The 18,384-nt window shown below is 31.5% G+C and overlaps 2 protein-coding genes across 7 annotated transcripts in view; one reads left to right on the top strand and one right to left on the bottom strand.

Moving 5' to 3' along the window:
• The window catches only part of LOC140443133 (kielin/chordin-like protein), a 583,808-nt gene that overhangs the window by 407,973 nt on the left and 157,451 nt on the right, over window positions 1–18,384 (top strand). The window lies entirely within an intron of this gene.
• Window positions 2,956–18,128, bottom strand: LOC140437387 (casein kinase I-like). Of its 4 annotated transcripts, XM_072526894.1 has the most exons (8): window positions 18,002–18,128; window positions 17,846–17,949; window positions 17,478–17,708; window positions 17,043–17,364; window positions 13,498–13,660; window positions 8,083–8,290; window positions 3,161–3,258; window positions 2,998–3,110 (listed from the first exon to the last, which is right to left on the bottom strand). In XM_072526894.1, exons 2-7 carry the CDS (start codon window positions 17,913–17,915, stop codon window positions 3,161–3,163), a joined length of 1,092 nt encoding a protein of 363 aa, XP_072382995.1. In that variant the 5' UTR covers window positions 17,916–17,949; window positions 18,002–18,128; the 3' UTR covers window positions 2,998–3,110. The 4 variants fall into 4 exon arrangements, 2 of the variants coding, with proteins under 2 accessions (XP_072383004.1, XP_072382995.1); XM_072526903.1 differs by lacking the exon at window positions 3,161–3,258 and having other exon boundaries at window positions 2,956–3,110; XR_011950370.1 differs by lacking the exon at window positions 3,161–3,258 and having other exon boundaries at window positions 2,975–3,110; window positions 13,487–13,660.

Here is an 18,384-nt window from a genome sequence, read left to right as displayed (position 1 = left end):
TAGGACGATGATAGGAGAAATATGAAATGAAAGGAAGTGTTTCTGCTGTAATGTGTCTTAAACGCCAAGAACGCTCGAGAAAGACAGAGACACAAGCACGCACCGATTCAACGCGCCTAATTCTCTAGTGCTGCGCGCGCAGCGGACCGATCATGTTTGAGTGGGAGAGAGACGCAAGGCATTCGCCGGTCCGGCGGGCCTCTCTCTCGTTCGGTGACTCATCGTAACAGACGTGAGCGGGCGTTACACTTTTTCATGAATGACTCCGAGCCACAACCTAATTTAAGACGTCACGTCAAAATTTATATTAAAGCATTTTATGGATTTCAATCGTGTTAAATTAGGTAATTGAAATATTGTCAATTATATTAATGGATACTGTGTACATTTTCAACCCTTAAATAATCTTAAAAACCACCCCTTTTAATAAAAATAATTGTAAAAAATCAACAGGTTCAAACGCTTTTGTAGTGCATTTATATCATCTACAATGTATTTCTCTGCTTTCATAAAATAATTTTGGTTGATTGCAACACTTCAACCCTTAAAAACTACCCCCTATGTCAAAATATATAAAAAAATCTTTTTAAACAACTTCAAAAGTTTTTAATGTACATTTATATTCAAAAATTCCTTTCTTATCAATAAAATATTTTTTGATTGGTTGCTTATTTTTAACCCTTAAAAACCACCTCTATGCTCACGAAACAAATTCCCCTTTGGTAAATGTCTAAATAAAAAAATTAAGTATACTCATGCTGTTTTTATTGTAAAAAATTATGCATGAAAATACTTTACATTAGAAAGTATACAAAATATATTTACAAAAATAAAAATTATTTACAATATATCAAATTATTCATTGTCTGAAGCGTCATTCTCGTCGTGTTCTAACTCCACCTCTTCGTCTATTGCAGAACAGTTTTGACAATTGTCGCCAGAGCATGTTCCACACGTAGCATTGCAAAATAGACCTAGTGTACGACAGCCACACGCTGAGCCGCAACCCTTTTTGCAATTGCAAAAAATCAGTTTCGATAGTTCTTCTGGTGCAGGTGAACTTGTCATTTTTATTGGTTGTAAAATATCATCACTCTTGAACCATTCCCAATCCGTTATATCAATCTCTTTGTTTCCAAGCCATATCTGAGTTTGTAAATAAACTCTTTTGATATGCTCATTCAGGGCACTTACAGTTGGTACAAGAGATGATAATTTAACTGCACTATTTTTAGTTGTGGCTTTAATAAACGATTCGTATCGCATTTGTTCAAGTAATGATGAATAATCTTCGACCTTATTCATTTTGTTCATGTGGGTGTCTTTGGCAAGGCCATACAGCAAAATTGTACAGTATCTCCCAGCTTCTAAAATGTCTTCGAGATCTGAAGTACTCCTGTCATTGGCACTCATTGGCGGCTTGCCCACGCAACTTCAAAGGAGTGTCGGTTCTCTGTGTTCGTTAGTTCTCTGAAGCAAATGTTCAGTTTAGAGGTGCCTATATTATATACATAACATATATATGTATGTATGTATGTATTATATACATATTTGTGTGAGTGTTAGTGTGTCTGTTAACAGTTTTTCGAATATACTTGAATAAAGCATTTATATATACAGAAAATAAGTTGATGCTCCAAAATATAAACAACATGCTCCAAAATTTTTTTAGAATAACTCCGTTAATTTTTAAGCTACAGTGTCCATTAAAAAAATATTTTGAAGGTAATTTCAAAAGCTACAAGACTAAGTAGATTAAAATATGTTAAAATTCTTTCTTTTTAAATAGTAAAGGGCCAAAGTGCTGATTACAGGTGTGTCAGCCGCTGTATCTCAAACTTCAAAATTGGCTATATCTCTATTATTTTTCGAGCTACAACAAAATAAAAAAATTAAAATTTTTGTTAAGAAAAAAACTACATTTTGGTATATAACCATTTTTCACGTATCTCTTATAGTTTTAGATTTATTTCGAAAAAATGTAAATTTTTAGATAATTAAAAAAAAAAGATTTTTTAATTTAAACGTGATTTTTTCAAAAAATACGCATTTTAAACAGGCTAAACTTTTAAAACTTATAAATAACACTAAAATAAAATGAATTGTAGAAGATATACGTTTAATTTCAATTCTGATCGAAATAGTGTTACTTATACTGCTCGTTTTTTTTTAAACGCTAGAGTAATTCAAATTCTTTCCTTCGTATTTCGCTTTATTTTAATCGAAATGGCTTTTAACATAGCTCATTTTAAAGGTTTTTTCTAGTTCTTTAAAAAGTATTGTATGAGTTTTTATCAAAAAAGATGTCCATTTTCCGATATTTGATGTTAAATGCATCGAGTATAGTATCCCAAAAACAAAAAGTCATCTTCAAACAATTATAAATCGCTTAGTATTGTACTTATAAAAATTAATAAAAAAACATTCTCTTTGTTTTTTTTATATGCTTTTTTTTTGCTCATTATAGATTTTTCAATAAAACGCTTTGTTTTTGAGTTATTCGTACAAAATCATTGGGAAACATGTTCTTTTTTGCGAAAAGTTGACTTTTTCAAGTGCGTATAACTCAAAAAGTATTAATTTAGCAAAAAAAATTTATGACATTTTTTGTTTAAAATTTGATTCTATATCAATTCCCGGGGTTATTTTGAGTGTAAAAAGTTCAACCTCCTAGATGGGGTGCCAACCACCCCAGGGGTAGAAGCACACATCGACACCATATAACTTATGTTATTTGAGTAATTTACTACCCACTGTAAAAATTTCAGATAAATCGGTGCAGTAATAAAAAATTTAAAGGGAAAATGCCACAGTAACTGGACTATTTATTTATTTGTCAGTTTCATTAGTTAAATTATAAGTAATAAATGAAATCATAAAACAAATAAAAATGTATTTGAAAGTTAAGCTGCGAGGAAATTAAAAGAAGTTCTTATATATAGAAAAAACAATTTATTGTATAATTTTCATAAATTATTATATATATATATATTTCACATTTTTTACAAATATTTCTTTCAGTTAGCACAAAAACATAGTAAACGCTATCATTCATGTTTTCGCCTTTTGGCTTTCCTTCCTTTCATCTGGAGTAAACCACGAAACTTTATCTGAAATAAAAGAAAATTAGTTAATAGAAAGTTGATGTTTTTATAATCACCTATTTGATGGTTTGCACCGTTCTGACGGTCGAGTCCCTCAGGACGTAGCCTTTGGATCCTACGGGATTGATCAAGACTGCGCGGGATTGTTCTAGGTCTGTAGTAGAGTGAAAGGAATAATTAGAAATTAATACAGAAATACATCAATCATACATAACTAAATGTTATTTATATACAGGTTATATTTTAGTAAGGAATATCCAAAAAAAATATTTAGAGAATATGTAGGCATTGATATTCTCCAGACTTGGATAATATGCCGAATTCTACAAAGTGATTAATAACAATGTAAGAAAGCAAAGTTACAATTTTTTCAATAGAACATCCTGTATATTTTCACATATTTAGGTTCCTATCGTTTTACACTACTATACAGGATGGAAAAATTTTGAATTGATTTTTAACGGTAAATATTAATAAGTATATTTTTTACGTTTAGATTTAATTATTTGACATTTAAGATTGAGGTTATGAGGGTATTAAAAGATAAACATTGTATGTAATAAATAAAATTAATTATTAAATTGCAGTAAAATCATAAAATACCTTTTCAATTAACTACATATCATATCCACTGTAAAATACAATTCAATAATTAATAATTGCATATCATATCAATATTTTGGAGCGACCCAATTTCATAATAACAATTCATTTAAACGTTTCAAAGAAACTTACATGACATTGGTTTAAATAATTAATTATTTTCCTGTTCACTTTTGGGTGGCGTAATTCGAACTAGAAGAAATATTAAGTATTTTTTTAAATTGGAAAAAAAATTATAAACAATCTTGAATCCACATTTTTATTACTGAAATTTACACTAAGTGAACTTTAATTTAATGCACACACCGAATACCTGTTAATAAAGTAGGGATTGTTTCTCGCATATTATTGAAAATTATGCCGATTTACTGTTCAATTTTTGTAATAGGCAGCCCAATCTCAAAAAAACATATAATTGAAATAAAAAGCTCATATGCGATGATAATAATCGACTTTATTTTTTTTGTTGGCAATCAGCCACAATATTGCAAGTTTATTTGATGTTTCGATTTCCACTTCGGAAATCGTTCTTAAAATACGAAATATTAAACAAAAAATTACAAATTTTTTGTTTTTTTCTTTGGTAAAAAAATCTAATATTTTAATTTTATCCGACTCATTCATATTGACAATTTAGACATATACCTATTATACATTTTAAAGTATATGACTTTAAAAAGACATTGCCAATTATTTTGAGTTGCGTTCCTGGGATTTATTGTCCCACAAAATACATTAATTTATATTTTAAGATAAAATACATATAAAATGAGAGTTTGTTGTATATTGAGAGTAAACTAAATATAAAAACAAATACTTACCATGTCTGGATTATGAGGTTTTTTTCGGGATTTTTCTTCATGATTTACTATGGAATTACTAACAGAAGAATTTTACTGTTACCATTGTATGTGGTTCTATTTTTTGAAGACGAATCACATGCTATGACTTTTCTGACGGATATTCTCAAGTTAAAGTTGATTTCATGTAATCGAATGAACTACCTTACAATAAAGTCGTCCCAAGAACGCAACTCAGCAATATTGACAAATTCATTTTAAAGTCGTCTTCTTTAAAATGTATAATATATGTCTGAATGGTCAATATGAATAAGTCAGATAAAATTAAATTATTCCAAGAATTTTTCACCAAGTAATAAAGAGCAAAATTTGTTTAATTTATTGTATTGTATTTTAAAAACCACTTCCGAAAAAGAAATAAAACGTGAAATATAATCTTATTTTAAACTTACATTGTGGTTTATTTCCAATAAAAATAGTAATTGCATTTTTACAATAAGTTTAACAGAAATCTTTGACAAATATTCGTACACAGGGTGAACAATTTTTTAAATGTACAACTCTATATTTTATTTTTTCAAAAGTTTGCATTTAGGATCCTCATTCATTTTTATAAAACTAACTACTTTCTGATATATTGTTAATTTTCTTCAAATTTCAGAACTACCTTCAACTTTTGTAACTAGAAATATCTTTCTTGTGTAATTATAGGTACCTACAATAAAATTATTTTCTTCATATGGTTACTGATTTACTAATAGTTGTATTTTTCTTTGGCATTTTTCTAATTTGCGACGCGATTGGTCTCATTTAGCATAATTAGAGCCGGTTCTTTGATGTTTCTCTTTTTATCATCTGCTTCTTTTAGGACTATACTTGAATCGTTCTATTGAACCCTATGTTCATTTTCCCATGCGTGTTTACTTATTTAAATCTATCAAATTATCTATTTTTAATATAAGATTGATGTTCACTTATTCTAACAATGGTCTTGATGTTTCACCTAAATAGAATTGATCGCATTCACAAGGAATTTTATAAATACAATTCTTTATTCTTTCTTGTTCATTGTTAGGTTTAGTTTTAGATAAAATAGATCTCAATGTGTTTGTTGTTTTGAATGTTGAATTTATTTCCTATCCTTTTAAGTATTTCTTATAATCCTTTTATTTATCTTATTGTTACTTTCCTCGTAGTATTCCTTGTTATGTGTATGCTGTAGGATCTCGTTTTAAGTTGTTCTGTTTCATTTGGTGGATTGTTGAAAATACCTTATTTATAAACCATAAACGATAATAATTTTTAATAAAACAGATTTTAGCAAATGTTTTTCCTCAAAGAACGAATTTTCTTTAGAAACAATAATTTTGGCTCTACTGTATAAGGATTTAATGATTCCTTTTTAATATTGTTGTGGTTTGATTTTTAATTTAGATATCTGTTGGTGTGTGTTGGTTTTCTATACATCTGAGTCTCATATCCAGTATAGTTCTTATAGATTAAACTTCCAACAAAGGTAGTACGTTATCATATCCCTTTTCCACGGTAAATTGATTGCCCCTTCTCCACCGTTTGTCATCATCATCATTCATGAATGGGTCCAACAATTTTGATCCATGAGGCCATATTGAAAATACATCATCTACATACTTCACAATTCTGTGAGTTTTAAATTTTGTTTGGAAAAAATATTTATTTCTAAATGTTCCGTAAATATATCGGCTAATAATGAAAAAAAACTAGAGCGCAAATTTTGTTTATAGAATACATTATTTAGTTGAAAATATGTATTATCAGTACATAATGTCAATAACTCCGTTATAGCTGATACAGTTAGTCTTGTTCTAGTTGCCAATATATAACCATTTTCTTACTTTTTTTTAAATTAATAACTCTTATCTAATAGAATATTTTTAAATAAACTATTTACGCCGAAACTTACTAAAATATTAAGTATTTGAATTAAATTTAAATCGATAATTGCCCGATAGTGCCCTATTTAAAAAAATGGATGTTTGCTTTACCTCGTAGTTATTAATCACCTTGTAAAATTTAGCATATTCAGCGTAGATAGGTCAACAGAAGATAACATAAAATGAAAATGAGCACAGAAATGTAAATATGAACTCAAACAATTGACAATGAGAAATGTGAAATGAAAATGGTAATGTCGATGGGAAATTTTATTTTTTTTTCTAAAAAACTTCCTAATGATAATATTTTATACCTGAACACTAATCACATTCTTGATTTTTTAGAATACCTGATTATTCGAGTCAAGGAAATTTGTTTAATTTTTTTTTGTCTGCTGGGAGATGTAAGGAAAGGGAAATAAAACTTTAATTTAATAAAAAATTAATTAAAACCCTTTGTAAAAGGTATATATTTTTAAAAACCCCAAACGGACTGTGTTAGACAAAACGTTTTCGGAATACATCATTCCATCATCGGTGTCTAGGAGTACATGAATGTAGCCACTAAATATATGGGTAAAAACCCGTTAACAAATAATTAGTTACATTTGTTCGACATTATATCTTATAAATACTTATGATGTTAAAGTTACCGTTGGATTAGGTAACATGGCGCAGTTGCTTCCATAAAGTCCTCGTAGACACACCGTCTCAGGACTTGCAACTTCAACGTGGAGTCATATGTCGCCATGTTACCTAATCCAACGGTAACTTTAACATCATAAGTATTTATAAGATATAATGTCGAACAAATGTAACTTATTATTTGTTAACGGGTTTTTACCCATATATTTAGTGGCTACATTCATGTACTCCTAGACACCGATGATGGAATGATGTATTCCGAAAACGTTTTGTCTAACACAGCCCGTTTGGGGTTTTTAAAAATATATACCTTTTACAAAGGGTTTTAATTAATTTTTTAATATATGGTATACAGCCAAATACAGGAACGTAGATTCCTTGTGGATTTTAATTTAATATTTCTTAAAAAAAATTTATTTTAAATTTTAATTAAAAAAAAAACTTGCGTTTCAAGTTGAAATGGTCGGTCAATGACGAAAGGTGATATTGTAAAATAATTCTGAAGAAGATAATCAAGAAATGTTATTAATATTTTTTTGGTATTGTAATTGGGCCTTGGAGGTCGCATATTTAAAAGCGTTGTATTTTCAATCAACAGAATTATTTAATGAGAGAATTTCTGCTGACTGTCATTATGTGAATCGCAACTGCGACCTATTTACTTGTAAGCTCGTTAAGGTTTGCAACAATATGAAAAAAGTACCATATGTCTTTCTTTTTGGAGGACATGTCAATCTGAGACCAAGTTGGGCCAGAGTGGTCGAAGCTCAACGCTACATTTTAATTTCGTTGTTCTATGTTTGGCTATTTTATACAATTATTTTTCATTCTATTTACTCAGATCACATTCATCGTAAAAAATAAAATCGAAAAGTTAAATAATGTCTGGAATTAAATAAACTTTTATAAAAATGTATTTACCCTTTTCATGAAGGACAAACGAATAGTATGAGACAAAGCAGCGTTCAGAAAACCTTTTAAGTTTTTATATTAATTATTACTAAATATTTCTCTTACCCGTCCAATCAAAGACCATATCATCAGCGTACCCTTTCCTCTCGTACAAATCCCTAAATATCTTCCTCAAATAATCATAATCGGGCGTCTCGGAGAAATCCAACTTCCTGACGTATCTCAAGTACGTGGCCCACTCCTCCGGTTGACCTTCGCACAAGCTCTCGATCGTCGTGGCTCTTTTCGTTTCGCCGATTTTTTGATATCGCTCCTGTAACAGTTTTTAGCTTTCACTGCTAATTTGGCAGGTGATGGGTTCTAGTTAATTATTCAATTAAGAGTTGTTTGGAGGTAGAAAGTCTTTAATGAATTTGAGATGAATAGGTGTTAGCGTCGGGAGTTTGAGAAAATTGTTAAATGTTTGGGAAGTTTGTTAAATTTTAGAGGTAAATAATAGGACCTGGTTTTATGTTTATTGTTCTTTATAAAGCTTTATTTATTATATATTAAATTTACAACCATTAAATGGCAATATCTTGTCTAAATCATTATGTAACTTGTTAACTATTTGATGTTGAACTTATCTATGGTAAAAAATTACCGATCTTTTTAGAAACTACGATAATTATATTAATATAATGAGATTTTAGAGTAAGAAGTCCATATAATTCACAGGAAACACAAATATGCTATTATCATCATTATCTGTGCCCTTTCCATATGCCGGGTATGCATAGTTTTTCTAATTACATAACTATATACAGGGTGGTCCTTAGGTAATTGTACAAAAAGAAACAGTAGATTCTACGCTTTAAAATATTTCGATTTAAGCCAAATTGCTTTAATAAAATGTTGATAATAAGAAAGATACAGGGTGTTAAAGTGTAAAATTAAAATTTTATTTTTCGCTATAACTTTCATGTTTGTAAACATTTATGTATGAAAATTTACAAATAGGTACTTTTAAATATGAAAAATTATAATTTGATGCACACTTTGATGTTACTAATAGAGGGCGCCACTTATGCTACATATAAGGTATAAATTTGCACTTAACTTTTTTGCTCTTTAAGTTACCTGTATTTGAGATGAAAAATATTAAAGATAAATTATTTTAACAAAAAAAAGGTATACTTAAAACTTCAAAACTCAACAGTTTTCGATCGCATAATCGCATTTTAAAAATCAGCTGCATAATTCTGATCTAAGGCAATTACCCCAGACAACGAAGAAAAAATAGACAAAAACATTAATACTTCTGAATTTTGGTATAAAATACCTTTAACTAAAGTTAATAGTTAACGAAATATTAAATAAAATAAATATATCAGCAGGATAATTAATAATAGGATTGGACAAAATAACAGAATAATAGAATTTTACATCAAACATTTTACGTTTTATGTTAAAGTCATAATCAAAACATTTTGTTTACAAACCAAATTAAGAAAGTTAAACTAAATAACAACTTTTTGGCAAAGTAAGTGTTCGATATGTCCACCATTTTCTTTAATTCATTTGTCAATATATTCCATAAAACATCGTCTCATATTAAATAGCACACGTTGTTTTAATGCGCTCCATACACCAAAATCAAGCAGATTAAATTCGGGGCTACATGGTGGCTATATTGTATAATGGATGTATATATTATTTTACATACATATCCAAATCTTATGGCATATTATGAAACTACATCTTATTTGTCGCAGAAGTCAAATAATGTATTAAAATGTGATGTATCTCGTTCATTGGTTATTTATATACATACGGAATAACCTATCGATGACATTACTTATTTATATGATTACGTTACAGCTTACGAGTAACTATAATTACATCTCGAACACATGGACTATTATGATTTACTAACGAACTGATATTATGCTAAACTAAATTGCCTGTGTGTTTACTATATTTATAACAATATCGGTTATTAGGACAACGATGATGTTTTTGTAAAAATGCTGAGTCTTTCAGGTTAGATTTGTAGCAAAAGTATTATGAAACAGGACACATATGTGTTATTCAATACATGTGCTCTAGTTTCTATTGGTTCTAATAAAAATTGGTAAACAATTTACGTAATCAACAATAAGTATTCTTTTCGGATTTTTTATGAATTAAATAATTATATCAATATCTCACCACATTGCCAAGGAATATGACTACCACGACCAATCCGACGTTCAGAAAAGTTGTATTTAAGTATGTTCTAACTGCCTTCTCTCCAGAATGTGGTGGTGTACCATGTTGCATAAACCACATATTTTGGGTTTTTAGCATTTTACAATATAGAAAAAGTAATACAACGCCATTATAGAAACTTAAGAAGCGATAGCAAAGGGAATTTGTAAACATAATGACGGCCAACGTCTGAATACGGACACGGCACCTAAAGAAGAAGATGCACAGAAGTAGAATTATGCTTATCTACAGGTATTCAGTGCTTTACCGCACAAATATCAAACTAACAATTATTGTGCAGCTGACTTATAAAATGCATTTATCTCGAAAACGGTTGAATTTTCAGGTTACTAACAAGTATACCTTTTCTTTGTAAAAATAATGTATCTTTAACATTTTTTAACACAAATAGAGCTAGCTTAAAGAGTAAAAAAGTTAAGCGCAAATTTATGCTACACATGTGGCATATGTGGCGCCCTCTATTAGTTACATTAAAGTAAGTATAAAATTATAATTTATCCTACTCAAAAGCATTAAACTAAATTTTTGTCCAAAAATGTTTACAAACGTAAAAGTTATACCGAAAAATAAAATTTTAAATTTTCACTTTAACACCCTGTATCTTTCTTAATATCAACATTTTATTAAAGCAAGTTGGCTTAACTCGTAATATTTTAAAGTTGCAGAATCTACTGTTTCTGTTTGTACAATTACTTAAGGACCACCCTGTATGTGTTTCTATTTTGATTGTGCCAATATTAAGCACAATAAATATTGTCCCTTGTCTCTTTAACTATCTGTAATAATGTTTTTTAGCGTTGGATCTTTACAATCGGTTCTTTACCCCAACATTCCAATATACTGTCCATGTACAATATACCATGGCTTTATAAAGTGATTTTATAATCAACGGAGGCCGCTTCTCCGCCCCCAATTTCCATCTTTTTCTGTCATATGCAGTTGCCTCTTCTAAGTCTCTTGCCGTCATTGCTTCATCAATATCGTTGCACCAACTTCTCCGTGGTCGTCCTCTCTTTCTTCTTTCAGGAGGGATCCATTCCAGTACTCTTTTAGGCTATCTGTTCTCTGGCATTCTTGTTTTCTTACTATGTAATCATTGATATTTCGCTCCATTTTCATTTCGTTGCTTATTTGTTCGTTTCTAACTCTCTCCAGTTTCGATTTACCGCAGCTCCGTCTCAGATAATCCATTTCTGTCATAAGTTTGGTTCTATTAGCTTTGGTGACGTCCCATACTTCCGAACCGTAAAGTGTAATACTTTGGACTATACTACCGTAAATGTGTTTTTTGGTTTCTCGTCGAATTGTTTTTTGCCAGAAAAGAGAGTTTAAGGCACGGGTCGCTGCCCTGCCGTTGTTTATTCTTTCCCTGATTTCGTCTGCGCTATTTCCCTTTCTGTTGAAAATGACCCCCAAATATTTGCAGGATTGCACGCCTCTGATTTTGTCGTCTTCCAAGACTAGGTCACATATTTCAACTGTTTCCACTGAGAGATATTCACATTTTGTCGTATTCATCTTTAGACCTGATACCTCATATTCTTCTTGCAGTTTTCTTACCCTATAGTTGTTTTCAGTTTTCTTACCCTATGTTTCTACATTTTTTTTACCCATTTTACTAAGGATCTGTCCAAATAGATTTTAAATAAGGTGGGTAACAGACAGCAGCCTTGTCTTAGTCCCTTTGTTGTTTGAAAAGGAGAGATGATTTCTTGTCCCATTTTAATTCTTGCAAAGTTTTGTTTGTACTATTCATAACAAACTATGCTGGAGGTAAATCGTAAAAGCAACGCTGTTCGGATACTAAAGTCCAACCGTACGTAACATACCGTAACCAAATTTAAGTCAGAATTCCTGCTGACAGTGTCCTCGAATACTGGAAGTAAGTTGACGCTCGAAGCAAAACAACTGCGGAGTAAAAGTAAAATAACCAATAAATGGTTTGATATTTTGTCATTGTTCGATTTTTTTCTTACAAAAACAATTCTAGTATTGTATTATGTTTTCGTGTTATCCATAGAGACAGTCTCTTTAACTGTCCAAAACGAATTACCCCCCTACCAGTTTTACTACAAACTTTTTGAAACTTCTTAATCGATACAATTTTCATAAAATTATATACACTAATGCTTCTAAAGATGAATTGGGTGAAAACCTTCACCTACTATTGCATATATGTAGCTACTTGTAATGATTCCTTATTATCTAAGAATACGATAAAAAATATATAAAATTCACATAACACTTTGTGTCACCATACCTTAAATGGAATATCGGGAACATTCATATTCGTCCTGTTACATTTAAATATTTCTGGAAATAAGACTTCTGGTCATACTGTAAAAAAAGTTGTAGCTTTAAACCAAAATCTCCAAACCAAAAAGATACAACAGCAAAACGATTTAAAATGTTTGATCAATATATCAATCAGGAACATTTGGCATAAACGATCGAGTAGAACACCGTCGACTAAACTATAAACAGTTTTAAATTGTCCAAAATAAAAAGGTCTTCTCATTGATCACACTGACCAACTCACATCATCATTGTGTTTTAGTTGGGTATCTTTACAGTCCATTTATCATGCCCGAACTTCTCTGACAAAAGGGAAAGACACAATCTGAAGGAAAACCTAGAAAATCCTAAGGTTACCGTTTGTAACCTAACCTAAACGGTATCCTATAATATTCTATAATACTTAAAATTGAAATATTTTACTGTAAATCCAAAACGTTCCTTTCTGTACATTATAATGTAACTTTTGTGATTGCTTATTATCTTTTTGTCATTTTTACCCTGTAACTATACATTGTACATTTGTTAATGACTATATTGTTGAAACATTAAGCTTAAATGAAATAAAATAAATTTTCTACCAGAAATACATCAATGTTTTACTGTGACTTAAAATCTAAAGGTAAATTAATTGATATTATTTGCATTTCTGGAGGCAGTTTTGAATTAAAGGTATTAAAAGGAATAAAAGGCCTGCAAAAATTCCAATAATAGGATTAAAGCTTCCCTCAGTGTTTTTAACTTCGTAATTTTAAAAAGAAATTATTGTTCTCCAGTCTGGATTTTTAATTGGGACTTTTGTGTAGACTGTGTGCATCAGAGCACTGGGAGATATGATTTTTTTGCTAGGTTAACAATTCGAGCGTTTATAAAGTACTCTAAACAAAAAGAACTTTGATAAAGATTGAATAGATATACGAATATATATATATAAATTTATTGTATGATCTATGTCGTTACTTACTGGACTATTACCTTTAAAGTATCAGCTTTGAGGCCCTGCCACGGCAGCGAGCCCCTCAAAAAGTACATGAACATGTGTCCCAACGCCTCTAAATCATCTCGCCGGGACTGCTCTCGACCCATATGGGTGTTTATGCTCATGTAACGGGCTGTGCCCGTTAAAGATTTATGTTCCCTGAAACGCAACATTTAAATTAGCCGATGACAGACTGGCCGGAAGAAAAATTAAACGACGCGGGATGGTACAGGTCACACGGCGCAACATAGGGCTGATATATTTACTCCGTAAACGGGAAAAACTTTACGGACGTTGCGGTGTCGTTGTGGTTGGATTCAGTTGGGGAGTATATCATGAAGATAAATATAAACAGACGCACACAAAAAAACAGATTAGCTCGAATAAAATCTGTTGTTTTTAGTTTAAAATGGCGTCAAGGTAAGAAAGACGAATTAGTAAGTACTAAAATTAGAAGAAACAAACAAGGATATTATTATATTAAAGGGAAGTTCTAAGAAAACCTTGAAAAAGGGCCAAAATGTCCAATAGTAAAAAACCAAACTTTCTATAACTGAAAAAAAAAAAAGAAAAAAAAACAATTAATAGTTACCGCTAGATAATAAATGAAATAAAAGAGATTAGCTAGGAGTAACATACAGTAGCAAAGAAGAGGATTAAACGAAAAAGTTGCTTGGAAGATGGCCTGAGAGAATTAGTATTGAAAAGTAATAATATTGAAAAAGGGGTAAGAAATACTGGACACATATTATAAAACAAATATAATAAAAAAAATTTCACATTTTCTAACATCATATCACCATTTGATTTCGATTTGCGTCTTACTTTAATCTCAACAAGCAACCTATGATGCTGATTTACACTCTCACTAACAATCGGTATTTGAGAATGAATGACTATTTAATATTAAGAAAAGAAGATAGATTCAAGATTTATTTAACTACGTTTACAAATTTTACATTTGGTTGTAACAAGTCAATTATATGTATAAGTAAAAAATATAATGCATAACATACACAAAATGCAATAGGAGATGAAAATACATTAATGCGCATAACATAAAATAAAACATAAAATATACAAAATAATACATATACCAACATAGTGAGTACATCCATGTTCATGTTACTGCCTTGAAGTGATCAAAGTATTCACTAACAGAGTAAAAAGCAAATCTCAAAAGGTATCTTTTCAGACTCACTATAAATTTATTCATCAAAAGTTGTTTTAAATCGTTAGGTAGGACATTGTATATATTATAGTCAATTGAGTTTATTTGTGATTTACTCAAACGATACTTACCTAGGCTAGAGTTATTACGAGAACAGGGAAGACTACAACAGAGTAAGGACTCAAACGAGAAGACTTTTGAGAAGAAAAAGAAACAGTACCTAGAAGCGCGAATACAGCAACTGGAGGAGGAACATAGAACTGGTCAGTCTAGACAGTTTTATAAGGACCTAAAAACAATGAAGGGCAACACGACCAACAGATCAAGATTTATAAAAGACGATGCAGGAGAATTGCTCACAGACGACGAGAAGATAAGCCGCCAATGGAGAAAGTATTTTGAGCAACTCCTAAATACAGAAAAACTCACAACGGCAGAGCAACAAAGACAGTACCAGTTAGCCGAACCTGAAATACCAGGGTCCACACTAGCTAAAGTAAAGTCCGCAATTTCGTCCCTAAAAAACCATAAAGCCCCAGGCTCAGATGGCCTACAGGCGGAACTACTACAAAAAGGGGGAGAAAAGCTCCACCTTGAGATAACATGAGAAACACTGACATGAAAGCCATATAGTACCTATCCACGAGAAGCGAGACAAACAAATATGTCGGAACTATAGAGGAATATCGTTAATCAATACAACGTACAAAATTATATTTATGATACTGTCTATAAGGCTAACTCCATATGCAGAGGAAATAAAAGGCGACTACCAAAGTGGATTCAGACCGGGAAGGTCGACCATAGACCAGATATTCGTTCTACGTCAGGTGTTGGAAAAAAACTGGGAATTCAACCGCGATGTATACCAAATCTTCGTGGACTTTAAAAAAGCTTACGATTTTGTTAGCAGAGAAGCATTGTGGGAGACCATGGTAGAAATGGGAGTACCTGGAAAGCTGGTACGATTAGCACAGGGGAGCACAGAGAACGCTTCCGCGTGGATCAGAATTAGCAGCACGTCGTAGTGATTTCTCACTGACACCGGGCTTAGAAAAGGAGATCCTCTCGCCCCCCTGCTATTTAATTTTGCACTGTAACATGCGGTATGGAAAGTTCAATCACAGCTGACAAATGGATTTGCCGCCCAAGGATCAAAAATACTATTGGCGTTTGCGGATGACGTGGATGTGGAGAAGTGCACAATCCACCAGAGATGCAAAAGAAGTTTTCACCCTATATGAAAACGGAGCCAAAGAAGTTGGTCTGAAGTTCAACGAGGACAAGACCAAGTACATGGTGGTTTCGAAGAATCCAATACCAAGGGTTAGACAAAACGTAACAATCAATGAATACAACTTTGAAGTCGTCAAAGAATTCAAGTATCTGGGACAGATCATAACATCTGAAAATAAATATGAAAAGAACGTGGCAGTCAGGATCATTGCAGGAAACAGGGCATATTACTCATTAATGACAGTACTTAAATCAAAAATACTCTCAATACCTGCAAAAATAAGAGTTTACAAGACAATAATTCGTCCCACAATATCGTATAGCGAGACATGGACTCTGAACCAGCGGGAAACGACATAATTACTGGTACTGGAAAGAAAGATACTGCGGACTATCTATGGGCCTTGCAGAGAAGAGACAAGAGGAGAATGGAGAAGAAACACAGTGATGATACAAAGGCCCGATGGCAGAAGGTCAGTTGGTCGCCCAAGAAAGAGATGGAAGGACGTAGTAACCAGTGATCTACGCAAAATGGGAATACAGCAATGTGAAATAGCTGCTCAGATCCGACAACAATGGAGGGAAATGGTAAACGTGGCCAAGACTCACATAGAGTTGTAGAGCCAAATAATACATGAAGAGTTTCCCAACAGAATAACACCATGGTTTAAAAATGAATGGAAAAGAGAAAAGTACGTTATTTTTAAGGTATCAACACTTGTAACAAGTTTTAATTGTCCGAGTAAAAATAAGGTACTAGAAAGTTTACCTTTCAGATTGGTTAGTGATTGATTAGTGGTTGGTGATTAATATACGTCAATCTAACCATTGTGAGACTTAAAGTAACCAAAGGATTAAGTGGTAAGATCTATAGAAAATATGTTGAATGTATAAATTCTAAAACATTTAAACACTGCAATAAAACTACAAAGATGAAAAGAAAAGAAAATGGACTTCCTTTTTAGAAATATTGGTTTGAATAAATCTCTTCTAGATCCATCACTTGAAAGGACTAATCTAGCAGCTGTTATCCTAAAAGTAAAGTTGCTTATTATCAGTAATCATCTCATAATCAAATTTTAATGATTCTATTAATATTCAGCCGTTTCAATGAAAGTTTAGACAAAAACTTACTTATATGGTATATGCTTTCCAGTATCAGGATCTACGTACTCCTTCGCCAATCCGAAATCGATAATATGAATAATCTTATCCTTTTTGGTCCTCCACCGCCCGATCAAAAAATTTTCAGGCTTAATGTCACGAAATATTAGTCGTTTGCTGTGAACGTACTCTAAACGAGTTATTAACTGGTCAGCTATTAGCAACACCGTCTTAAGTTTAAATCGTCTGCTACATACTGAAAAGAGGTCTTCTAGAGTTGGTCCGAGGAGTTCCATCACCAGAGCGTTGTATCTTCCACCGCAAATACCGAGGTGGTATATTTTAGCAATACCTACAATAGTAAAAGTTGCAGTATAGAAAATGTCGCAACAAAACGATACAAAGAGTTCCAAAATTTGGTAAATAAAAAGTAAACAAATACCAACACAGACTAGATACATTTACCTTCCTGTTCTCCTAACATTTGATAAAATCTATACTCCAGATGCAACTGCGGTACTTTAGACTTAAGTGGCTCCAACTTAATAGCGACGTGCTCGTTGTTGTAGAGATTCTTTCCTAATCTCAATTCTCCAAAATTGCCACTACCGATTTTCTTACCAACCCTGAAATTTGGGCCTACCATCAATACTCCCGAAGTTGAGGAATGCCTAGATTGCATCTTGTCGTTAGTGTCTAAAATAATATGTTAGTTATAAGATGAATTAAAGAGTTGCTTTCACAATATTCGAGAGCAGGTGTTATGGTACTCATAGAAGGTATCGTTAACGTCCAGTAGTTGATACATAGATTAAGAAATAAATTTTTGTTACCCTGGTGCTGCTGCCTTAATGTAGATGATTTTTCAATATTTTTCTTTAATTTTAGTTTAAAGAAGTTCATCGTCTATGACCATTTATGAATGATTTGGACACGTCTAAAAAATAAAAATGCGTGAATCTGTATGAAATGCCATAAATAAAACTTACCCCTTGGGGCTGTCCTTAGATATTTGATGTGGGTGTGAATTTGAACAGCAGCTGCATATTTTCAAATGTTGTGTTTTAAAAATGGAATAACAAAAATTTTTGATAGTTGTGGCGTCTGTCAGTGTCGTTCACAAATCAAGTTTAAGGGCAGATTATGTGACATAATTGTTACAACCAATTAAACAACAGAGTTTTATTTAAATAAGCTTTATTCTTTATTTTTTTAATCAAAGATTTTAAATTTCGTTTTAGTTGTGTTGTTCTCAAATCTGGTTTTCTTTACTGTTGTTTATTGCTACAGAGTTTGAAGTAAGTATTTCTATACCACAAGTCATCAACACCTTTTCTGATTTATCGACGTATTGAATTTAAATACTGTACTT

Source organism: Diabrotica undecimpunctata, chromosome 1 (genome assembly GCF_040954645.1).
Source record: "Diabrotica undecimpunctata isolate CICGRU chromosome 1, icDiaUnde3, whole genome shotgun sequence".
Taxonomy (NCBI): domain Eukaryota; kingdom Metazoa; phylum Arthropoda; class Insecta; order Coleoptera; family Chrysomelidae; genus Diabrotica; species Diabrotica undecimpunctata.
Note: the sequence above shows the minus strand (reverse complement) of the source record. Positions and strands in the feature narration are given on the sequence as shown.